Consider the following 18,330-nt stretch of genomic DNA (forward strand, 5'->3'; position numbering starts at 1 on the left):
GGAAACGTCGAAAACCTCATCAAATACTGTGAACGAGCCGTATTGGAAGGTATAAAAAGATTTTTTAATCCAAATAAATAATAAAATATGAAAAATTTTAAATTCGGATTTAAGGATAGATCTATAAAATTTTATTCATATCCATTATTAAATTATAATATATATATATATATATAATTATAATTAATAGAATATTTAGATATTATATGAATATTATTTGGTTATCGATCAAGGTCATCCTGTCCGTCCGATCCGTGAGCACTTATTTTAAAGGTTCCGTCGAGAAGCTTCAAGATTACGCAACGGTATTCGGCTTTTGCTTTACCCCGTTCTCCGGTGCGCTTTCGATCGGCCATGGCGAGCGTCTCCCTTGAAGCCTTGCTCCTTTGGATCGTTATTTTCGCCGGGTTCGCCCTCACCCGTCTACCATACGAGGAGCTTCCGGGAGGGGGAGGCGGCCAGGTCCCATCGGTGCTCTTCCGGGGCCAACCCGCTACCTTCTACACATTAGTGCTCGCGCTCGTCCTCTCCGCCTCCGGGCCGTCATGCACCGCCGCAACTTCACCGGTTACACTGGACCAGCCGTTTCTGATAAATTTCCACGGATGGAAATATTTCCCAGCATTTTGAAAATGAAGACGGACATGCACTAACCGTTTCCAGACAGCGTAGGTCTTGACTTACTTAAGCTGCTCTTATCTCTGTTCTCTGCCATTAAAATCCAAGACATTTTAATTCATCTGGAATTGAGAGAACCTTAAAGCTGCTAGAAAACTGCACTATCATTTCATTTTCTGTCTGTTTCCTACTGTTTCGAATTGATTGACAAAACATGAACTGCCTTTCTTTTCAGCTCCTCTATTCAAGAGCCTTATCCTGGATGGACTCCAGATCTAAAACTTCCCACGCACTAAATTCTAGTGCAGAAAACAACAAAGAAAACATGAGCTGCAGTGAGAGACAAGTCAAATGCCGTTGCAGTGGAAAGTCTCGAATTCAGATTGGTCATTAATTACATGCCTTTTTGGAAATCTCAACTTCATCAATTTAATATCCGCACATTGTTGATTCGATTTTGTAAAGCGAAAAAACTTTTAACCCAAATTTGAGATTGTAAAATGCTAAAGATTGATGGGTAGTGTTAACAATGTGAGACTTGATGCCTAAAAGGAAAAAGAAAAAAGAAAAAGAAAATAAATGGCACTTTAGAAGCTGTATATGTAGAATTTAGCCCCATACAATGTGAATTTAGTTGTAGTTGGGCGACTAAAAACATAGTATGTACACAGACGATTGGATGCTCCTTTCATTGTGATTAACTGCAGCAAAAAGTAAAATTCATCATCTCAACAGTTCTACATGATCGATCTCACGATCATATGTGAAGAGGTATATCCCATGCTTTATGCAATGGGTGAAAGAAAACAGTAATAGCTGTTTCCTCTCCCTCCCAAACACTAACCGTGAAACAGTGAAGACTCGAGTAGGTCCCTGCCACATAGAAATGGGAAATAGATTAAGCAAGGCTTCAATGGACCTTTACGTCTCTTGGATGATCAACCATCTAGAAATGATGAGTCCATGGAGTCCACTATTTCTTCCTCTTTTGAGTTTTATGGATTCAGAAGAGTCATAGCATTACACAATTCAATTATATGATTCAAGCAGAAGTCTGTAGTAGGGACAGGGACGACTCATAAAGCTTGAACAAAACTGTATGCATTCAACGGGATCAACAAAATCAGTAGTCAAAGCAATATATGATATGAACATTCAAGTCTAACACAGAAGCCACTTGACAATTGTCGAACCTTGCACAGGAATAAGACAAACCTGAAGAAGAATCAAAAAGTAACTAAGCGATTAAGTAATTGCCTTGAAAGAACGCTGAGATACAGGACGAGCACATGTTCCAGATCAAAGATAGATGCACCGATGGCAATTATTAGGTATCCTTGGGGACGTCGAGCAACCCGGTTTCTAGATTCTTGAATGAACTTAGACAGTTGAAGCCGTCGTTACAGGTTCTGTGTTCTGTGCATCATGCAAAGCATCCTGTAAACTCTTTGTGGCACTATCGTAGTGCATAAACCCCATGAACCAAAATTCATGGTTGTCGACCGACACGACCTGGATATACTTTTCTGCAGGTTTCTTTTTGCTTGTTGATGAATTAACAGATTTGAGCTGATGTAGAGGAATAGCAACCTGCTCAGGATCCGGGAAGCAAATTTGTAAATATCATGTTAGGACATTCAATTCAAAATAGCAAACTATAAAGAGCTACAAAAAGAAACTAAAATATAGTCGCTGTAGAAACAAATGTAGTTCAAAAAGAAAATAATTAAAGAAGTTCTATACGTTTTGCCTATTGATAAGTGTAATAACTGGATCTTATTGGAATTTTTTATTAATGAAAATCGCATGTGGAATTAGTAAACTGTGTTTATGAGTTGTCTATGAATACTTAAATTACACATTAAGGGGATAGAATTATTGATAAATTTTGTAAAGACTCACTGAATATGCATACAAAGTTTACTACATAACAATTGACAGATATGGAACTATATGATCTGACTGCATACTACCTATATACAATTTCTAAACCTTGCTGTGAAAGGTCATATCAGTAGTAATGTAAGCTAACATTTTTCATCTTGTCATCAAATTGATCCCTAGAGATTAAATTAGAATGAACAAATAAATTAGATTGGTATAAATGAGCTAGTTAAAAAATAACACCATATGAGACTGTAGAATGTATTGTAAATATGGATAGATTGGATTTGGATATTAGATTTGATTATTTATTTGATTTGATTGTATTTCATTCCATAAATAAGTAGGGAAGAAGTGTATAAACAAGCTATGATCCTCATGTATAGATTTAATATTAAGAATTGAAAATTCTTCATTCCAATTATTTCTTTTCTTCGTGGCAGAATTCTTCAAGTTCTTTCTCTTTCTCTCGACAGATTTCTTCATGGTATCAGAGCATTAATCTACCATTAAATCTATTCTGTCACAGAGGCTATTTCCGGCACAGTAAACCATTAGTCGTCTCTTTCTTCAAAGTGCAACAAACTCTCGACGATCACATCCTTGTTCTCATCCATTAGCTGCAACAAAAAACTAAAAGTCATGTCAACCCCTAATGCTCCTGGTGAAGTCAAAGGCTCATATATCACTGACCACAAACTCAACAGTCAGAATTATCTCCAATGGTCACAGTTCGTAAGGATGTATATCTGCGGCAAAGGAAAAGATGATTTCCTCACCAACGCCCATCTGGAGTCCACTGGTTACTCAACCCACAATGAAGGTATTTTCCCTAATACTTTAACTATAAACAAGCCTCTTGGATGATGGATTATTGACTTGAGTACATCGATCATATGACGGGCAATATATCCCTCATTCATAATTATATTCCATGCCAAGACAATTCCATTATACATGTTGCAAATGGGTCTGTCACAAAAATCGTTGGCATTGGTTCCGTAATGATAACGCTAAATATATACTTGAAAATAGTTCTTCATGTTACTACATTGGACTGGAGTTTATTATTTATAGGAAAGTTGACTCATAATTTAAAATGTCTTGCTAAATTTTCTTTTAAACTGTGAATTTTAGGATACAAAAATGAGGAAGACGATTGGCAATGTTGAATCGTGTTCCGAACTCTACATTATTCATGGAACTTCGCCTCATTGCGAAAACTTAACTAGCTACCACTCTACCTCTTCCAACAATAAGTATGCTGAAATCATGTTATGCACTATTTCCAAATTTTACATATCTTGCAAACTTATTTCTTAATGAAGCTTTCAGTGTGAGTTCTATCAACTTGCTAAACATATATGAGTCCTTCCCAAGCTTAAGTTAGAAATCATCAAAACCCTTTTCACTCATTCATAGTGACGTTTGGGGACCGTCCCGTATTAAAAATCTTACAAGAAATCATTGGTTCGTTTCATTTGTTGATGATCATACTCGCCGTCTCCATACTATGATTCTAATGAAAGATAAATTTGCAGTGAGTCATATATTTGAACAGTTCTATACTATCATTCAAATCCAGTTTTAAACATCTATTCAGACACTTAAAACCGACAATGCCCAGGAATACTTTGCCTCGAATGTTGACACTTTTCTATCCTCAAAAGGCATTATCCACCTCAATTCCTACTGTGACACTTCTCGATAAAATGGGATTGCCGAACGTAAAAACAGACATCTTCTCGAGCTAGCTCGCTCGCTCACTCATGTTTTCTTCTAATGTATCAAAAAAAATTTGGGATGATACCGTCTCCATAACCACCTTATCTTATCAATCGAATACCCTCTCAAGTTCTCAATTTCCATAGTCCAGTTCAACTTCTCCTCAAACCATACCTCCACACCAAGGTAATCTCTCAAAATATTCCTGTAAAAATATTTGGTTGTACATCATTTGTTCACATCCACCATCACAATTGTAGTAAACTTGATCCAAGATCCACCAGATGCATTTTCCTCAGCTACTCACCATTCTAAAAAGGTTACAAATGCTACTCTCCTATCACTAAGAAAACCTATAACACTATGGATGTCACATTCTTTGAACAACAACCATACTACTCCAGTTCTGATATTCGAGGGGGGGGGGGGGGGGGGGGGATCTGAGTGAATATCATCATCCATTACACTATTCCGGACCAAACCCCGACATCATTCATCCTCTATCCAATCCAATCCCCTTGTGCCACATCCCTTTCCTACATCTCCTCCTCTCGTAGTGAAGCAGTTTCATGTATACACAAGACAAAAGACACATTCAACACCAATTCAAGAGTCAGAACTAGATCCAACTTCCACAGACATTCACTTAGGTACGATTCTCAATCATGAATCTAGTTCAACTGTGGATGATAACCTTGACATTCCAATTGCTTTAAGGAAGGGAGTTAAATCATGCATGATGCATCCCATCTCCAACTTTATTTCTTATAAAGGGTTGTCATCAAATTATCGAGCGTGTGTTGATGAAGAAGTAAAAGTCCTACAAAAAGAATGGTACACGGTCTGTTTGTGAACTGCCAAAGGGAAAGAAAGCAATTGGGTGCAAATGATTTTTTAAAGCCAAACACAATGCTAATGGTACAGTTGAAAGACTAAAGGCACCTCTTGTAGCCAAGGGATTCTCACAATCCTATGACATCGATTACTAAGAAACATTTGCTCCAATGGGCAAGCTCAACACTATCAGAATCTTATTCTCTCTGGCTGCTAACAAGGACTGACATTTACACCAACTGGACATCAAAAATGTCTTTCTAAATGGCGACTTGGAAGAAGAAATCTATATGGAAATTCCTCCTGCCTTGGCACCCATAACAACAAGGTATGCAAGCTTCACAAGTCATTATATGGTTTTAAGCAATCTCCAAGGGCATGGTACGACAAGCTTGCTACTTCTGTGACAAAACATGGATACACTCAATGTCAAGCAGATCACACCTTATTTATGAAAATCTCTCCTCAAAGGCAGATCACCATTCTTATTGTCTATGTCGATGATATCATTATCACCGGTGAAAGCAATTGGGTGTAAATGGATTTTTAAAGACAAACACAAAGCTAATGGTACAATTGAAAGACTAAAGGCATGTCTTGTAGCCAAGGGATTCTCACAATCCTATGGCATCGATTACCATGAAACATTTGCTTCAGTGGCCAAGCTCAACACTAATCCTATTACTGGTGAAGAAAAGAAAGGAAAGGAAAGGCTGGTTTTTAATTATAAGACCTTAAATGACAACACTCATAAAGACCAATATTCACTGCCTGGGATTAATCTTATCCTAAAGAAGATCGGAAACAGTAAAGATATTCTCTGAAATTTGACCTGCGGTTTCTTATTTCACCAGGTCATGATGCATCCGGATTCTGTTCCCTGGACGGCTTTTCTTGTCCCACAAGGGTTATTTGAATGGCTAGTCATGCCATTTGGTTTGAAGAATGCTCCCGCGGTTTTCCAAAAAGAAGATTGGATAATTGTTTCCAAGGATGTCAGGACTTTCTAGTTGTATATATTGATGATATTCTGGTATTCTCACCTAATGAAGAATTGCATTGTCAGCATTTAGAAAGAATGTTGGATATCTGCCAAAGGGAAGGATTGGTTCTTTCACCCATAAAAATGAAGTTGGCTCAAATAGAAATGGAATTCTTGGGAGTAATCATTGGAAACAGAAGAATCAAGTTGCAGCCCCATATTATCAAAAAAATTATTGACTTTGATGAAGAAACCCTAACCACTTTAAAAGGATTAAGGTCCTTTTTGGGTATTCTAAACTATACTCGGTCTCATATTCCTAACTTGAGCAGATTATTGGGGCCCTTATATTCTAAGACTTCACCGCATGGAGATAGAAGGTTTAAACCTTCTGATTGGGAGATTATTAAAAAAGATCAAGGTTCTGGTTAAAGATTTACCAGACCTAGAGCTTCCCCCTGAAAACTCTTATATAATAATCGAGACGGATGGCTGTATGGAGGGATGGGGTGGAGTATGCAAATGGAAGAAGTCAAAATTTGACTCAAAAGGACGGGAGAAAATCTGTGCTTATGCAAGCGGTAAATTTCCTGTTCTTAAATCTACTATTGATGCGGAAATTTATGCCTGCATGGAAGCCTTAACATCCATGAAAATCCATTACTTAGACCAGAAAGAAATAACTCTAAGAACTGATTGTTATGCTATAATAAAGTTCTTTAACAAAACAGTCAGTAATAAACCATCTCGTGTGAGGTGGATTTCTTTTGTGGACTATATTACAGGAACAGGTGTGGAAATAAAATTTGAACACATCGAAGGCACCAATAATGCATTAGCTGATGCGCTGTCACGGCTAGTGCACCATGTGATAATTAAAGACGGTGTGATGGAGAAAAGCATGATGGACAAGGAATATCAGCTACTGCAGCAAGTGGAGGACTCAATGGTTGAAGTTCAAGATGCTCCCGTGATGGTAAAGAAAGCTTTGGGAAGGACGATTCTCGCACTATACGCATCCCTGACAACTCTGTAGATAATGCATGACAACTCTGTGAATAATGTACGAAAAAGAACTGAGCCCCGGGGAGCCGTTCTTTTTCATAAGTGGTATTGTAAAACTAGGTTCGGCTAATGGTTTTGGCCGGCCAGGCTTTAATAATTGAGGGTAGTGGACAAATGCATGATAGGAAAGGAAGATGCGATGGGGCCCTTTGTGTACCCCGGTCTTGCTTATCCTCATCACCATACTGTCCTATAAAAAGCCCTAGCGTGCTCTTAGCAGAACACACAGAAAAACTCTGGAGTTCTACTAAGAATTGTAAAAGAGCTTGAGTGTGACTAAGAGTGTATGTAAGAAAGTTTGTAAGTTGCTTTTCTTGAGTTCAAGTGCTTTGATCGCCTATACTCAAGCGATCCTTTCATCGTTTTATCTTGGTATCAGAGCGTGGTTCTTGCAACTATGATGTTTTTTGGCTAAGTTCTTATAAGGTATTCAGGTGAAGCAGTCCAAAAGGTATGAATGCATCTTAGATCATGATGTGAAGTTTATTAATAAATGAATTATTTTAGCGTCTGAACCCTATATGGAGCTGTGAAAGGCTTTAGTAAGGTCAAAAGGCAGGAGGCTGAAGAGGACCTGAAACTTGATTTCATGGTGAGCTTGAAGGGTAAGGAACTAAACTTAATTCATTTAGTAATAAATCATGTCGGAAAGATTTGAAAAATCTGTTAAAGATTGGTATCATAACTCGAGGACTGTGGATCTAGAATACCTTAATCTTGAAGCAAAAGTTTCCCTTGAAGGCATTTCCAACAATATTGGGGTCATTTATGATAGACTTTTATTACATTCTAAAGTATCAATCTCTGAGTACAAGAGTTTGCTTGAAGTTCTAAAGCAAAATCATTTAGAAACTGCTCAAGCTTTGCAGGAGTCTTTAAAGCAGCAGAGGGAATTGCAACAAGCTGTTCTACAGCTACAGAAGGAAATCCTATTTAGTAAACCTCTTACTGCAGGAGACGTAAGGAATCTGGTGTTAGAAATTTCCCAACAACCGAAGAGAATAGAAGAACAAGCTACCAAGTTGATTCTTGAAGTTAAAAATCAAATCAGGCGAATTGAGGAGGTAATGAATGAAGTAAAAAGAAGAGTTTCATGAATAACCCTCCCTCCTCTTGCACTGAAGATTACCTTAACGCCTTGGAGGTAACACAAGCAATTAGTTCACCAGCTGTTGGCTTTAGAACAGTTGAAAAGGCTACAAGTAGTGATATAAACAGGCAAAACAATACAATTATTGAGCTATTGTTAACTCTTAACAAAAAGCTAGATCTCTTGCTAGCAAAGCCTGTTGTTTCTGAATCTTCTAAACAGGTGGAAGTCTTAGCAAAACAGCTTGAAGGGCTTAATCTGTCATCTATCACAAAGAAGAAAGAACCGTTTTACGTCTACAAGGATCCTCTGAAAATTTATAAGGAGGAAAAAGAGAAATTAAATGGCAGCAAGGAGTAGACCAACCATCACTGAAGGTAGAAGCAGAACGGAAGTCACTGAACCAGTAACATCTTCTCAAGAAGACCAAATAAGGAGCTATCGAAGAATGGCAAGGTTACGTTACGAAGCTCAAAGAAGGCTACAAGGGGCTAGAAACGGAACAAGGACTCTGGAGAGTCAACTTAATCCTGAAGCAGAATTGTAAAAGAGCTTGAGTGTGACTAAGAGTGTCTGTAAGAAAGTTTGTAAGTTGCTTTTCTTGAGTTCAAGTGCTTTGATCGCCTATACTCAAGCGATCCTTTCATCGTTTTATCTTGTTGTTTTGCCGGTTTATATCACTACTTGTAGCCTTTTCAACTGTTATAAAGCCAACAGCTGGTGAACTAATTGCTTGTGTTACCTCCAAGGCGTTAAGGTAATCTTCAGTGCAAGAGGAGGGAGGGTTATTCATGAAACTTTTCTTTTTACTTCATTCATTACCTCCTCAATTCGCCTGATTTGATTTTTAACTTCAAGAATCAACTTGGTAGCTTGTTCTTCTATTCTCTTCGGTTGCTGGGAAATTTCTAACACCAGATTCCTTACGTCTCCTGCAGTAAGAGGTTTACTAAATAGGATTTCCTTCTGTAGCTGTAGAACAGCTTGTTGCAATTCCCTCTGCTGCTTTAAAGACTCCTGCAAAGCTTGAGCAGTTTCTAAATGATTTTGCTTTAGAACTTCAAGCAAACTCTTGTACTCAGAGATTGATACTTTAGAATGTAATAAAAGTCTATCATAAATGACCCCAATATTGTTGGAAATGCCTTCAAGGGAAACTTTTGCTTCAAGATTAAGGTATTCTAGATCCACAGTCCTCGAGTTATGATACCAATCTTTAACAGATTTTTCAAATCTTTCCGACATGATTTATTACTAAATGAATTAAGTTTAGTTCCTTACCCTTCAAGCTCACCATGAAATCAAGTTTCAGATCCTCTTCGGCCTCCTGCCTTTTGACCTTACTAAAGTCTTTCACAGCTCCATATAGGGTTCAGACGCTAAAATAATTCATTTATTAATAAACTTCATATCATGATCTAAGATGCATTCATACCTTTTGGACTGCTTCACCTGAATACCTTATAAGAACTTAGCCAAAAAACATCATAGTTGCAAGAATCACGCTCTGATACCAAGATAAAACGATGAAAGGATCGCTTGAGTATAGGCGATCAAAGCACTTGAACTCAAGAAAAGCAACTTACAAACTTTCTTACAGACACTCTTAGTCACACTCAAGCTCTTTTACAATTCTTAGTAGAACTCCAGAGTTTTTCTGTGTGTTCTGCTAAGAGCACGCTAGGGCTTTTTATAGGACAGTATGGTGATGAGGATAAGCAAGACCGGGTACACAAAGGGCCCCATCGCATCTTCCTTTCCTATCATGCATTTGTCCACTACCCTCAATTATTAAAGCCTGGCCGGCCAAAACCATTAGCCGAACCTAGTTTTACAATACCACTTATGAAAAAGAACGTCTCCCCGGGGCTCAGTTCTTTTTCGTACATTATTCACAGAGTTGTCATGCATTATCTACAGAGTTGTCAGGGATGCGTATAGTGCGAGAATCGTCCTTCCCAAAGCTTTCTTTACCATCACGGGAGCATCTTGAACTTCAACCATTGAGTCCTCCACTTGCTGCAGTAGCTGATATTCCTTATCCATCATGCTTTTCTCCATCACACCGTCTTTAATTATCACATGGTGCACTAGCCGTGACAGCGCATCAACTAATGCATTATTGGTGCCTTCGATGTGTTCAAATTTTATTTCCACACCTATTCCTGTAATATAGTCCACAAAAGAAATCCACCTCACACGAGATGGTTTATTACTGACTGTTTTGTTAAAGAACTTTATTATAGCATAACAATCAGTTCTTAGAGTTATTTCTTTCTGGTCTAAGTAATGGATTTTCATGGATGTTAAGGCTTCCATGCAGGCATAAATTTCCGCATCAATAGTAGATTTAAGAACAGGAAATTTACCGCTTGCATAAGCACAGATTTTCTCCGTGCCTTTTAAGTCAAATTTTGACTTCTTCCATTTGCATACTCCACCTCATCCCTCCATACAGCCATCCGTCTCGATTATTATATAAGAGTTTTCAGGGGGAAGCTCTAGGTCTGGTAAATCTTTAACCAGAACCTTGATCTTTTTAATAATCTCCCAATCAAAAGGTTTAAACCTTCTATCTCCATGCGGTGAAGTCTTAGAATATAAGGGCCCCAATAATCTGCTCAAGTTAGGAATATGAGACCGAGCATAGTTTAGAATACCCAAAAAGGACCTTAATCCTTTTAAAGTGGTTAGGGTTTCTTCATCAAAGTCAATAATTTTTTTGATAATATGGGGCTGCAACTTGATTCTTCTGTTTCCAATGATTACTCCCAAGAATTCCATTTCTATTTGAGCCAACTTCATTTTTGTGGGTGAAAGAACCAATCCTTCCCTTTGGCAGATATCCAACATTCTTTCTAAATGCTGACAATGCAATTCTTCATTAGGTGAGAATACCAGAATATCATCAATATATACAACTAGAAAGTCCTGACATCCTTGGAAACAATTATCCATCTTTCTTTGGAAAACCGCGGGAGCATTCTTCAAACCAAATGGCATGACTAGCCATTCAAATAACCCTTGTGGGACAAGAAAAGCTGTCCAGGGAACAGAATCCGGATGCATCATGACCTGGTGAAATCCAGACCGCAAGTCAAATTTAGAGAATATCTTACTGTTTCCGATCTTCTTTAGGATAAGATTAATCCCAGGCAGTGAATATTGGTCTTTATGAGTGTTGTCATTTAAGGTCTTATAATTAAAAACCAGCCTTTCCTTTCCTTTCTTTTCTTCACCAGTAATAGGATCCACTGTTGTTCCTGATTGAACTATGACTAATGAAACTCTCAAACACCCTAAATGGAGAAAAGTTGTCGGTGAGGAAGTAAAAACCCTACAAAAGAATGTTACACAGTCTGTTTGTGTACTGCCATAGGGAAAGAAAGCAATTGGGTACAAATGAATTTTTAAAGCCAAACACAAAGCTAATGGTACAGTTGAAGACTAGGCATGTCTTGTACCTAAGGGATTCTCACAATCATATGACATTGATTACCAAGAAACATTTGCTCTGGTGACCAAGCTCAACACTATCAGAATCTTATTCTCTCTGGCTACTAACAAGGCATGACATTTACACCAACTGGACATCAAAAATGCCTTTCTAAATGGCGACTTGGAAGAAGAAATCTACATGAAAATTCCTCCCACCTTGGCACCCATAACAACAAGGTATGCAAGCTTCACAAGTCATTATATGGTTTTAGCAATCTCCAAGGGCATGGTACGACAAGCTTGCTACTTCTGTGACAAAACATGGATACACTCAGTGTCAAGCAAATCACACCTTATTTGTGAAAATCTCTCCTCAAAGGCAGATCACCATTCTTATTGTCTATGTCGATGATATCATTATCACCGGTGAAAGCAATTGGGTGTAAATGGATTTTTAAAGCCAAACACAAAGCTAATGGTACAATTGAAAGACTAAAGGCATATCTTGTAGCCAAGGGATTCTCACAATCCTATGGCATCGATTACCATGAAACATTTGCTTCAATGGCCAAGCTCAACACTACAACGACTAACATTTACACAACAAAAAATGCCTTTCTAAATGACAAAAATCTACATGGAAATTCCCCCGACCTTGGTACCCATAACAACAAGGTATGCAAGCTTCACAAGTCATTATATGGTCTTAAGCAATCTCCAAGGACATAGTTTGACAAACATGCTACTTCTGTGACAAAGCATGGGTACACTCAATGTCAAGCAGATTACACCTTATTTGTGAAAATCTCTCTTGAAAGACAGATCACCATTCTTATTGTCTATGCCAATGATATCATTATCACTGGTGAAAGCAATTGGGTGCAAATGGATTTTTAAAATCAAACACAAAGCTAATAGTACAGTTGAAAGACTAAAGGCACATCTTGTAGCCAAGGGATTCTCACAATCCTATAACATTGATTACCAAGAAATATTTGCTCCAGTGGCCAAGCTCAACACTATTAGAATCTTATTCTCTTTGGCTGCTAACAAGGACTGACATTTAGACCACCTGGACGCCAAAAATATCTTTCTAAATGCGACTTGGAAGAAGAAATCTACATGGAAATTCCACCCACCTTGGCACCCATTACAACAAGGTATGTCAAGCTTCACAAGTCATTATATGGTCTTAAACAATCTCCAAGGGCATGGTTCGACAAGCTTGCTACTTCTGTGACAAAGCATAGATACACTCAGTATCAAGCAGATCACACCTTATTTGTGAAAATCTCTCATGAAAAGCATATCACCATTCTTATTGTGTATGTCGACGATATTATCATCACTGGTGATAATGAGAAAAAAATCACAAATCTAAAAGGGCTCCTTAGGAATTTGATATAAAAGATCTTGAGAATCCAAAATTCATCCTTGACATGGAATTGGCTTGATCTAAACGCGGAATATTCTTATCACAGCAGAAATACACGCTAAACCTACTAAAAGAAACAGGCATGGTTAGGTGCAAGCCTGTGGATACTCCGATGGATGCTTCCAATAAAATTGACTCTGAAAAGGACTATACACTAGTAGACAAGGGGAGATATCAATGACTTGTAAGACGCCTCATCTATCTATCCCACACACGACCCGATATCAAGTTTCTCATCAGTGTGGTAAGTCAATTTATGAATAATTTTATAGAAGAAGCACATGAACGTTATGTACAAAATCTTGAGATATCTCAAGAGTACCCAAGGCAAAGGGTTACTAATTTGAAAGAACAAAGATCGATGTATACATGCGTACTCAGATGCAGACTGGGTTGGGGATATTACAGATAGACAATCAACCTCGGGCTACTATATGTATGTCTAGGGTAATCTGGTAACATGGAGAAGCAAGAAGCAGTTTGTGATTGCAAGAAGCAATGCTGAAGCGGAATTTAGAGCTCTTGCATTTGGAAGTTGTGAAGATATATGAATTCATAGAATCCTAAAAGAACTCAGAATAATCACAAATAAAGCTATCAATCTACAATGTGACAATTTAGCAACCATCAGTATTACAAAGAATCCTATTCACCATAACAAAACGAAACACATAGAAATTGACAAACATTTCATATCAGAAAACGTGACGAAAGGATCTGTGGAACTCTCGTATATTCCTTCATGACATCAAATCACAGACATACTTACAAAAGCAGATATACTTACAAAGGCTCTCCTAAGAATCAACTTCGAAGAACTATGTGACAAGTTGGGTATGTACAATATGTACAACCCAACTTGAGAGGGAGTGTAGAATATATTGTAAATATCGATAGATTTGATTTGCTTTCATTTGGATTAGATTTGATTGTATTTCATTCTATAAATAAGTATGGAAGAAGTGTATAAATAAGCTATGATCCTCATGTACAGATTTAATATTAAGAATTGAAAAATTCTTCATTCTAGTTCTTTTTTTCCTTTCGGTAGAATTCTTCAAGTTCTTTCTCTTTCTCTCGGCAGATTTTTCAGAGATTACATAGGCATATTTGGGATACGTGATGTGAAATATTTTATATGCATGTAGACACATATGACCACTTGGAATTCATTCTACATTATTCTTTGAGAATTTATTGATCATTATGTTGACGATTTTCTTCAGATATATAGAGATGTACATGAGATGTCTAGTTTAGAAGAATTTAGGGACCCATTTTGTTATATGCAATATTGACAGCATTTATATTACTTGTCCTCAATTGGGTTGGCTAAATCAAGCTAATTTGTTAGTTCACAACAACTTGAAATATTTAGGCAAAAAAAGTGGACAAGAAGAAGATGAACATTCTTGGTTATGTTTACTTTAATCAAAATATATAGAAATAATGAAATGAATCAAATAAATATTAGAAACATAAATAGTAGTTGTATCTTCCTAATCATCATATGGTAATTGTACTTCTATAGTTCTATGAATTTATTAGTTTGATTAAGATCATAATTAGTATTTAATTAATAATTGTACAACTACAATCAACATAATAAATTATTTGGAGAAGCAACCATATAAGCTTATGGAATGAGAGAATGTTACATTCATTAATGGTCGCATAAGGATTATAGGAGTTAAACAAATCTCCAGATCATAAAGCAAAGTGATGTCATTTGATTAAACTTATTTTAGCCAAATAAAGCAACCGTATAAGCTTATGATATGAGAGAATGTTACACAGGATTATAGGAGTTAAACAAATATCTAGATCATAAAGCAAAGTGATGTCATTTGATTAAACTTATTTTAGCCAGATAAACAAACAAGAGCCATGCACCAGACTCTATTGATTGCTTAAGTCAGCATATAAATTTTCTTTAATGGGATTGTAGGTCAATTAATATGGGTTGTTTAATTCATGTGTTTTATGTTGTATGAATTTCTTAAGGTCATCCCTAAGCTAGTGTACATGCTATGCCAGCGATATGTTTGCCCCAATTTGTGTGAGTTCTTTTCTCTTTTCACCTAAGCTATACATAAAAACCAAGTACATATTAAGTAGAAGCAACTAATTTTCACTCTGGTGAAACAAAACATCTATTGCTTAATTAGCTGAGTCTATTTGTATTGTGAAAATTTATTACTTGGATCATAGTAAGAGTATCCAGTACGGGTGTCCATCTGTGTCCAACATGGTGTGTTTTTGCAAACTTTTACATGCTATCAAATTAAGAATTTCAAGTTTAGACTGGAAGTGCAGATGTTGACAGGTGTAGAGGATGCATATGAAAGCCAAAGAGTCAGAAAGGAGAATATGTAATGAAAAAAAACTGTATTGTCCACTTATCATTAAAACCCACATTTCATCAAGAGCACAAACAAATACTTATGAACTTTAGATGCAGGCATATAGTGAAATATACTGTCCTAATTCCATTTGCGGAAACAAAATTTTCAGTATAGATTTTGGCAGAAGTTAGAATGTAAAATTTGCTATTATTTATCTCCTCATAAAATTTTTGATAGGATATAAATAATTTAACCCTGAAAAACACAAAAAGTTAATCTAGGCTGTACAGATGAGTTACTTGACTTCATGTGCATGCATTATCCAGATAATATTGTGGCAATCAACTTCATGATATGTTTGGAAGAATAAAATATTCTAAATGCACATATATTAAAAAATGTTGCAAACACCATTACTAGTTTTCTACATATATAATGTGAAATTTTCTAGGACTCAGTTTTTACATCTAATTAGATGTAGTGACAGAGAAATAAACTCATACTTTCTCTTTAACTGTGTACCAGTGCCTGAGTGTAGCAACACACTCATGCTGGTAATAGCACACAAAGTTACCTATATAACATTTTGTCTGCAAATGGTTTAAGGCAATTTCAACATTTATTATAGAGACTAATCACCTACAATTATAAACAATGGTCTTGCCATCATGTAACCACAACCAAGCCAAGATATGATTTCCAACTATTTGGGGTTGGCTTCCTAGATCTTGTCTCGCAATTGTAACTCTATATTGAGTTGAACATCTTAGCAAACAAAAAGCACTTTTCAGTTGTTCTGTAAATGGTGATAAAAAACAGTCGTGCATTGTTTAGCAAAGGATAGTTGTTTATAATCATTGCATATGACAGTGTTTTGTGCCACTCCATATGTATGCTCCTCTAGTGGTGACCATGCCTGATACAATATGATGATGGGCTTCGCAAAACATAACTCCTCAAACTAAGAATTTACTTTTGAATGCTTAATCCTATCTGCTAAATTTAATGAATGAAGCATTTTGCTAATATACTTGAATATTTTGAGCCTCTAAACTGCTGCTTTCTAGACAGTTAAATATATTTGGGAGGAAATTTATGTATGAAGGTAGTATTTCATAATTCTATATAGCATGAATTACACTCGATAGACATATCCTTCTCCACAGAAGAAAGTTGAGTTAGCAGAAAAAAAACTTTTTTTGTTGTTGCTCGGGAAACATTAAATTGACATGCTAGAGAACTTCAACATAAGTACCTTATAATAACTCCATTCAGTTTTGTCTTCAACCTTATAGGAAAGAGGATTGTCACTACAAAATGCAAGTTTTGCAGTAGAGAGGTATAGAACTCCCATGACAGGACCAGCAGATGTTGATAAATAACAGGCATAGGATTTTTTTAGCTGTTCTTCAGGAAGGGTATCAAAAGTTTGTCGAAATATCTTATCGTAGCCACCTTCGGCAATCACTTTTGTTCCTTGAGCAATTCTTCCCATGGTAGCTTCAACAAAACTTGGTCCTGTGTTCACTGGAGTAGAGAGATTATTAGAAGTGAAATTCAGAATAAGAAAAATGCAAAATTGCAATATCAAGAATTCATAAGAGAAGGAAACGTTGAGGCAAAGAATAAAGAAAAATTGAGCAGAATATAGTAAGTAAAAATAAAGTAATTCAGTTATATTAACAACAGCAAAACCAATAATTTGCAGGATACAATTAAATTCATCATCAGATACAAAAGTTGAATAATTAGTCTGTATTCATTACCCACTTCATTAATTTCACTTACTAACTTCAACCCGTACCATGAGTTTAGTATCAACACAAGTAATAAACTTTCATAAACCAAAGATCGAATAAATCCCTAACTTGTACTAGACATAGGAGAAGCAATAGGAAGGTAAAAATCATTCTTGGTTTTGAAACTCCCTATTACTACAAAAAAAACGATATTGCCCAAAAAAAAAGGAAGAAGAAGAAACCATGTTTCTGCTCTGCTGTTGTTCTATGATCACAAAACCTAGTCTTAATCAAAATATAATGTGATTGGAAAAAAAATAGAGTCACTATAACAGAACTCCATTGGATATTTGCAGAGCTAATATGAACGAGGTATAAACTCAGGTAAAGCATTGCTCACGATGCTGCCATGTATTTTTAGACAAGTCCTCAGCTTTCTTCGCCGACTCCCCGAGTTTTTTCCCCCATCTCTTAAGCACGCTCTTCACAGTCTCCGCGGTACCTAACCATTCGAAAACCTCGCAATCAGAAGCTAACTTAAAAGAAGAAACCCTCGTTCCCAAAGAAATTTAAGATGGGGGAAAAGCTAATACTTTTCGTTGAGGAAGAGCTAGCCGCGGGTGAGCGAGCGATGTAAGGGTTCGACTCAGGCGGTGCTGCATCAGCGGAGGCGGGGGCATGCAGCGCCTCCTTTGGCAGATCAGTAGGATGAGAGTCAGGATTGGGCTGCTGCAGAGTACGAAGATCTTCGGAATTCGGAAGAGCCGCCTGTGGCGGCGGAGCGGCGTCCTCGGACTGGAGATTCGCCTGCGAGGCAGCTTCCGGAGCATGAGATCCGTCAGACACGGGCTTGGCGGCGTGTGTGACGGTCGAATCCATGTCGACGGAGCAGGGATGTAGCTTGGGCCTCGGCAGTTCGCTCCCTTCCTTGCGGCGGAGGTCTTCGAAACTCCGAGACCACCCCAGACTGCGTTCTCGAGCACATGGACCTGATTAATGATTCCGACATACCTAAATAACGGCACAATAATCCGGAAAAAAACAAAATGCTGCCTACGTCACTCTCAAATCACGTGAAAGGTGCTTTTCCACCGTTGGATTTGTTGAAATTAATCATAATCGCAAGATATTTCATGGCTGAGATTAAATTTCATCCATCCAAAGGAAACGAATCC

General features: G+C 37.2%; 1 protein-coding gene across 1 annotated transcript; it reads right to left on the reverse strand.

The window, feature by feature from the left end:
* Positions 1–1,745: 1,745 nt before the first annotated feature.
* Positions 1,746–18,127, reverse strand: LOC141814613 (GEM-like protein 1). The gene is made up of 4 exons (XM_074702552.1): positions 17,749–18,127; positions 17,556–17,657; positions 16,672–16,943; positions 1,746–2,208 (listed from the first exon to the last, which is right to left on the reverse strand). Exons 1-4 carry the CDS (start codon positions 18,032–18,034, stop codon positions 1,999–2,001), a joined length of 870 nt encoding a protein of 289 aa, XP_074558653.1. The 5' UTR covers positions 18,035–18,127; the 3' UTR covers positions 1,746–1,998.
* Positions 18,128–18,330: the final 203 nt, after the last annotated feature.

Source organism: Curcuma longa, chromosome 21 (assembly GCF_044706935.1).
Source record: "Curcuma longa cultivar G26 ecotype Majalengka, Jawa Barat chromosome 21, ITB_CL_G26_1.1, whole genome shotgun sequence".
Classification (NCBI taxonomy): domain Eukaryota; kingdom Viridiplantae; phylum Streptophyta; class Magnoliopsida; order Zingiberales; family Zingiberaceae; genus Curcuma; species Curcuma longa.

Excerpts from the sequence above, each read along its gene's own strand:
- LOC141814613 (XM_074702552.1), bottom strand. The coding sequence starts at position 18,034 with ATGGATTCGACCGTCACACACGCCGCCAAGCCCGTGTCTGACGGATCT. Across the intron at positions 17,658-17,748 it reads TAGCTCTTCCTCAACGAAAA|GTACCGCGGAGACTGTGAAG; the intron begins GTATTAGCTTTT and ends TCGAATGGTTAG. Across the intron at positions 16,944-17,555 it reads TAAAAATACATGGCAGCATC|TGAACACAGGACCAAGTTTT; the intron begins GTGAGCAATGCT and ends TCTCTACTCCAG.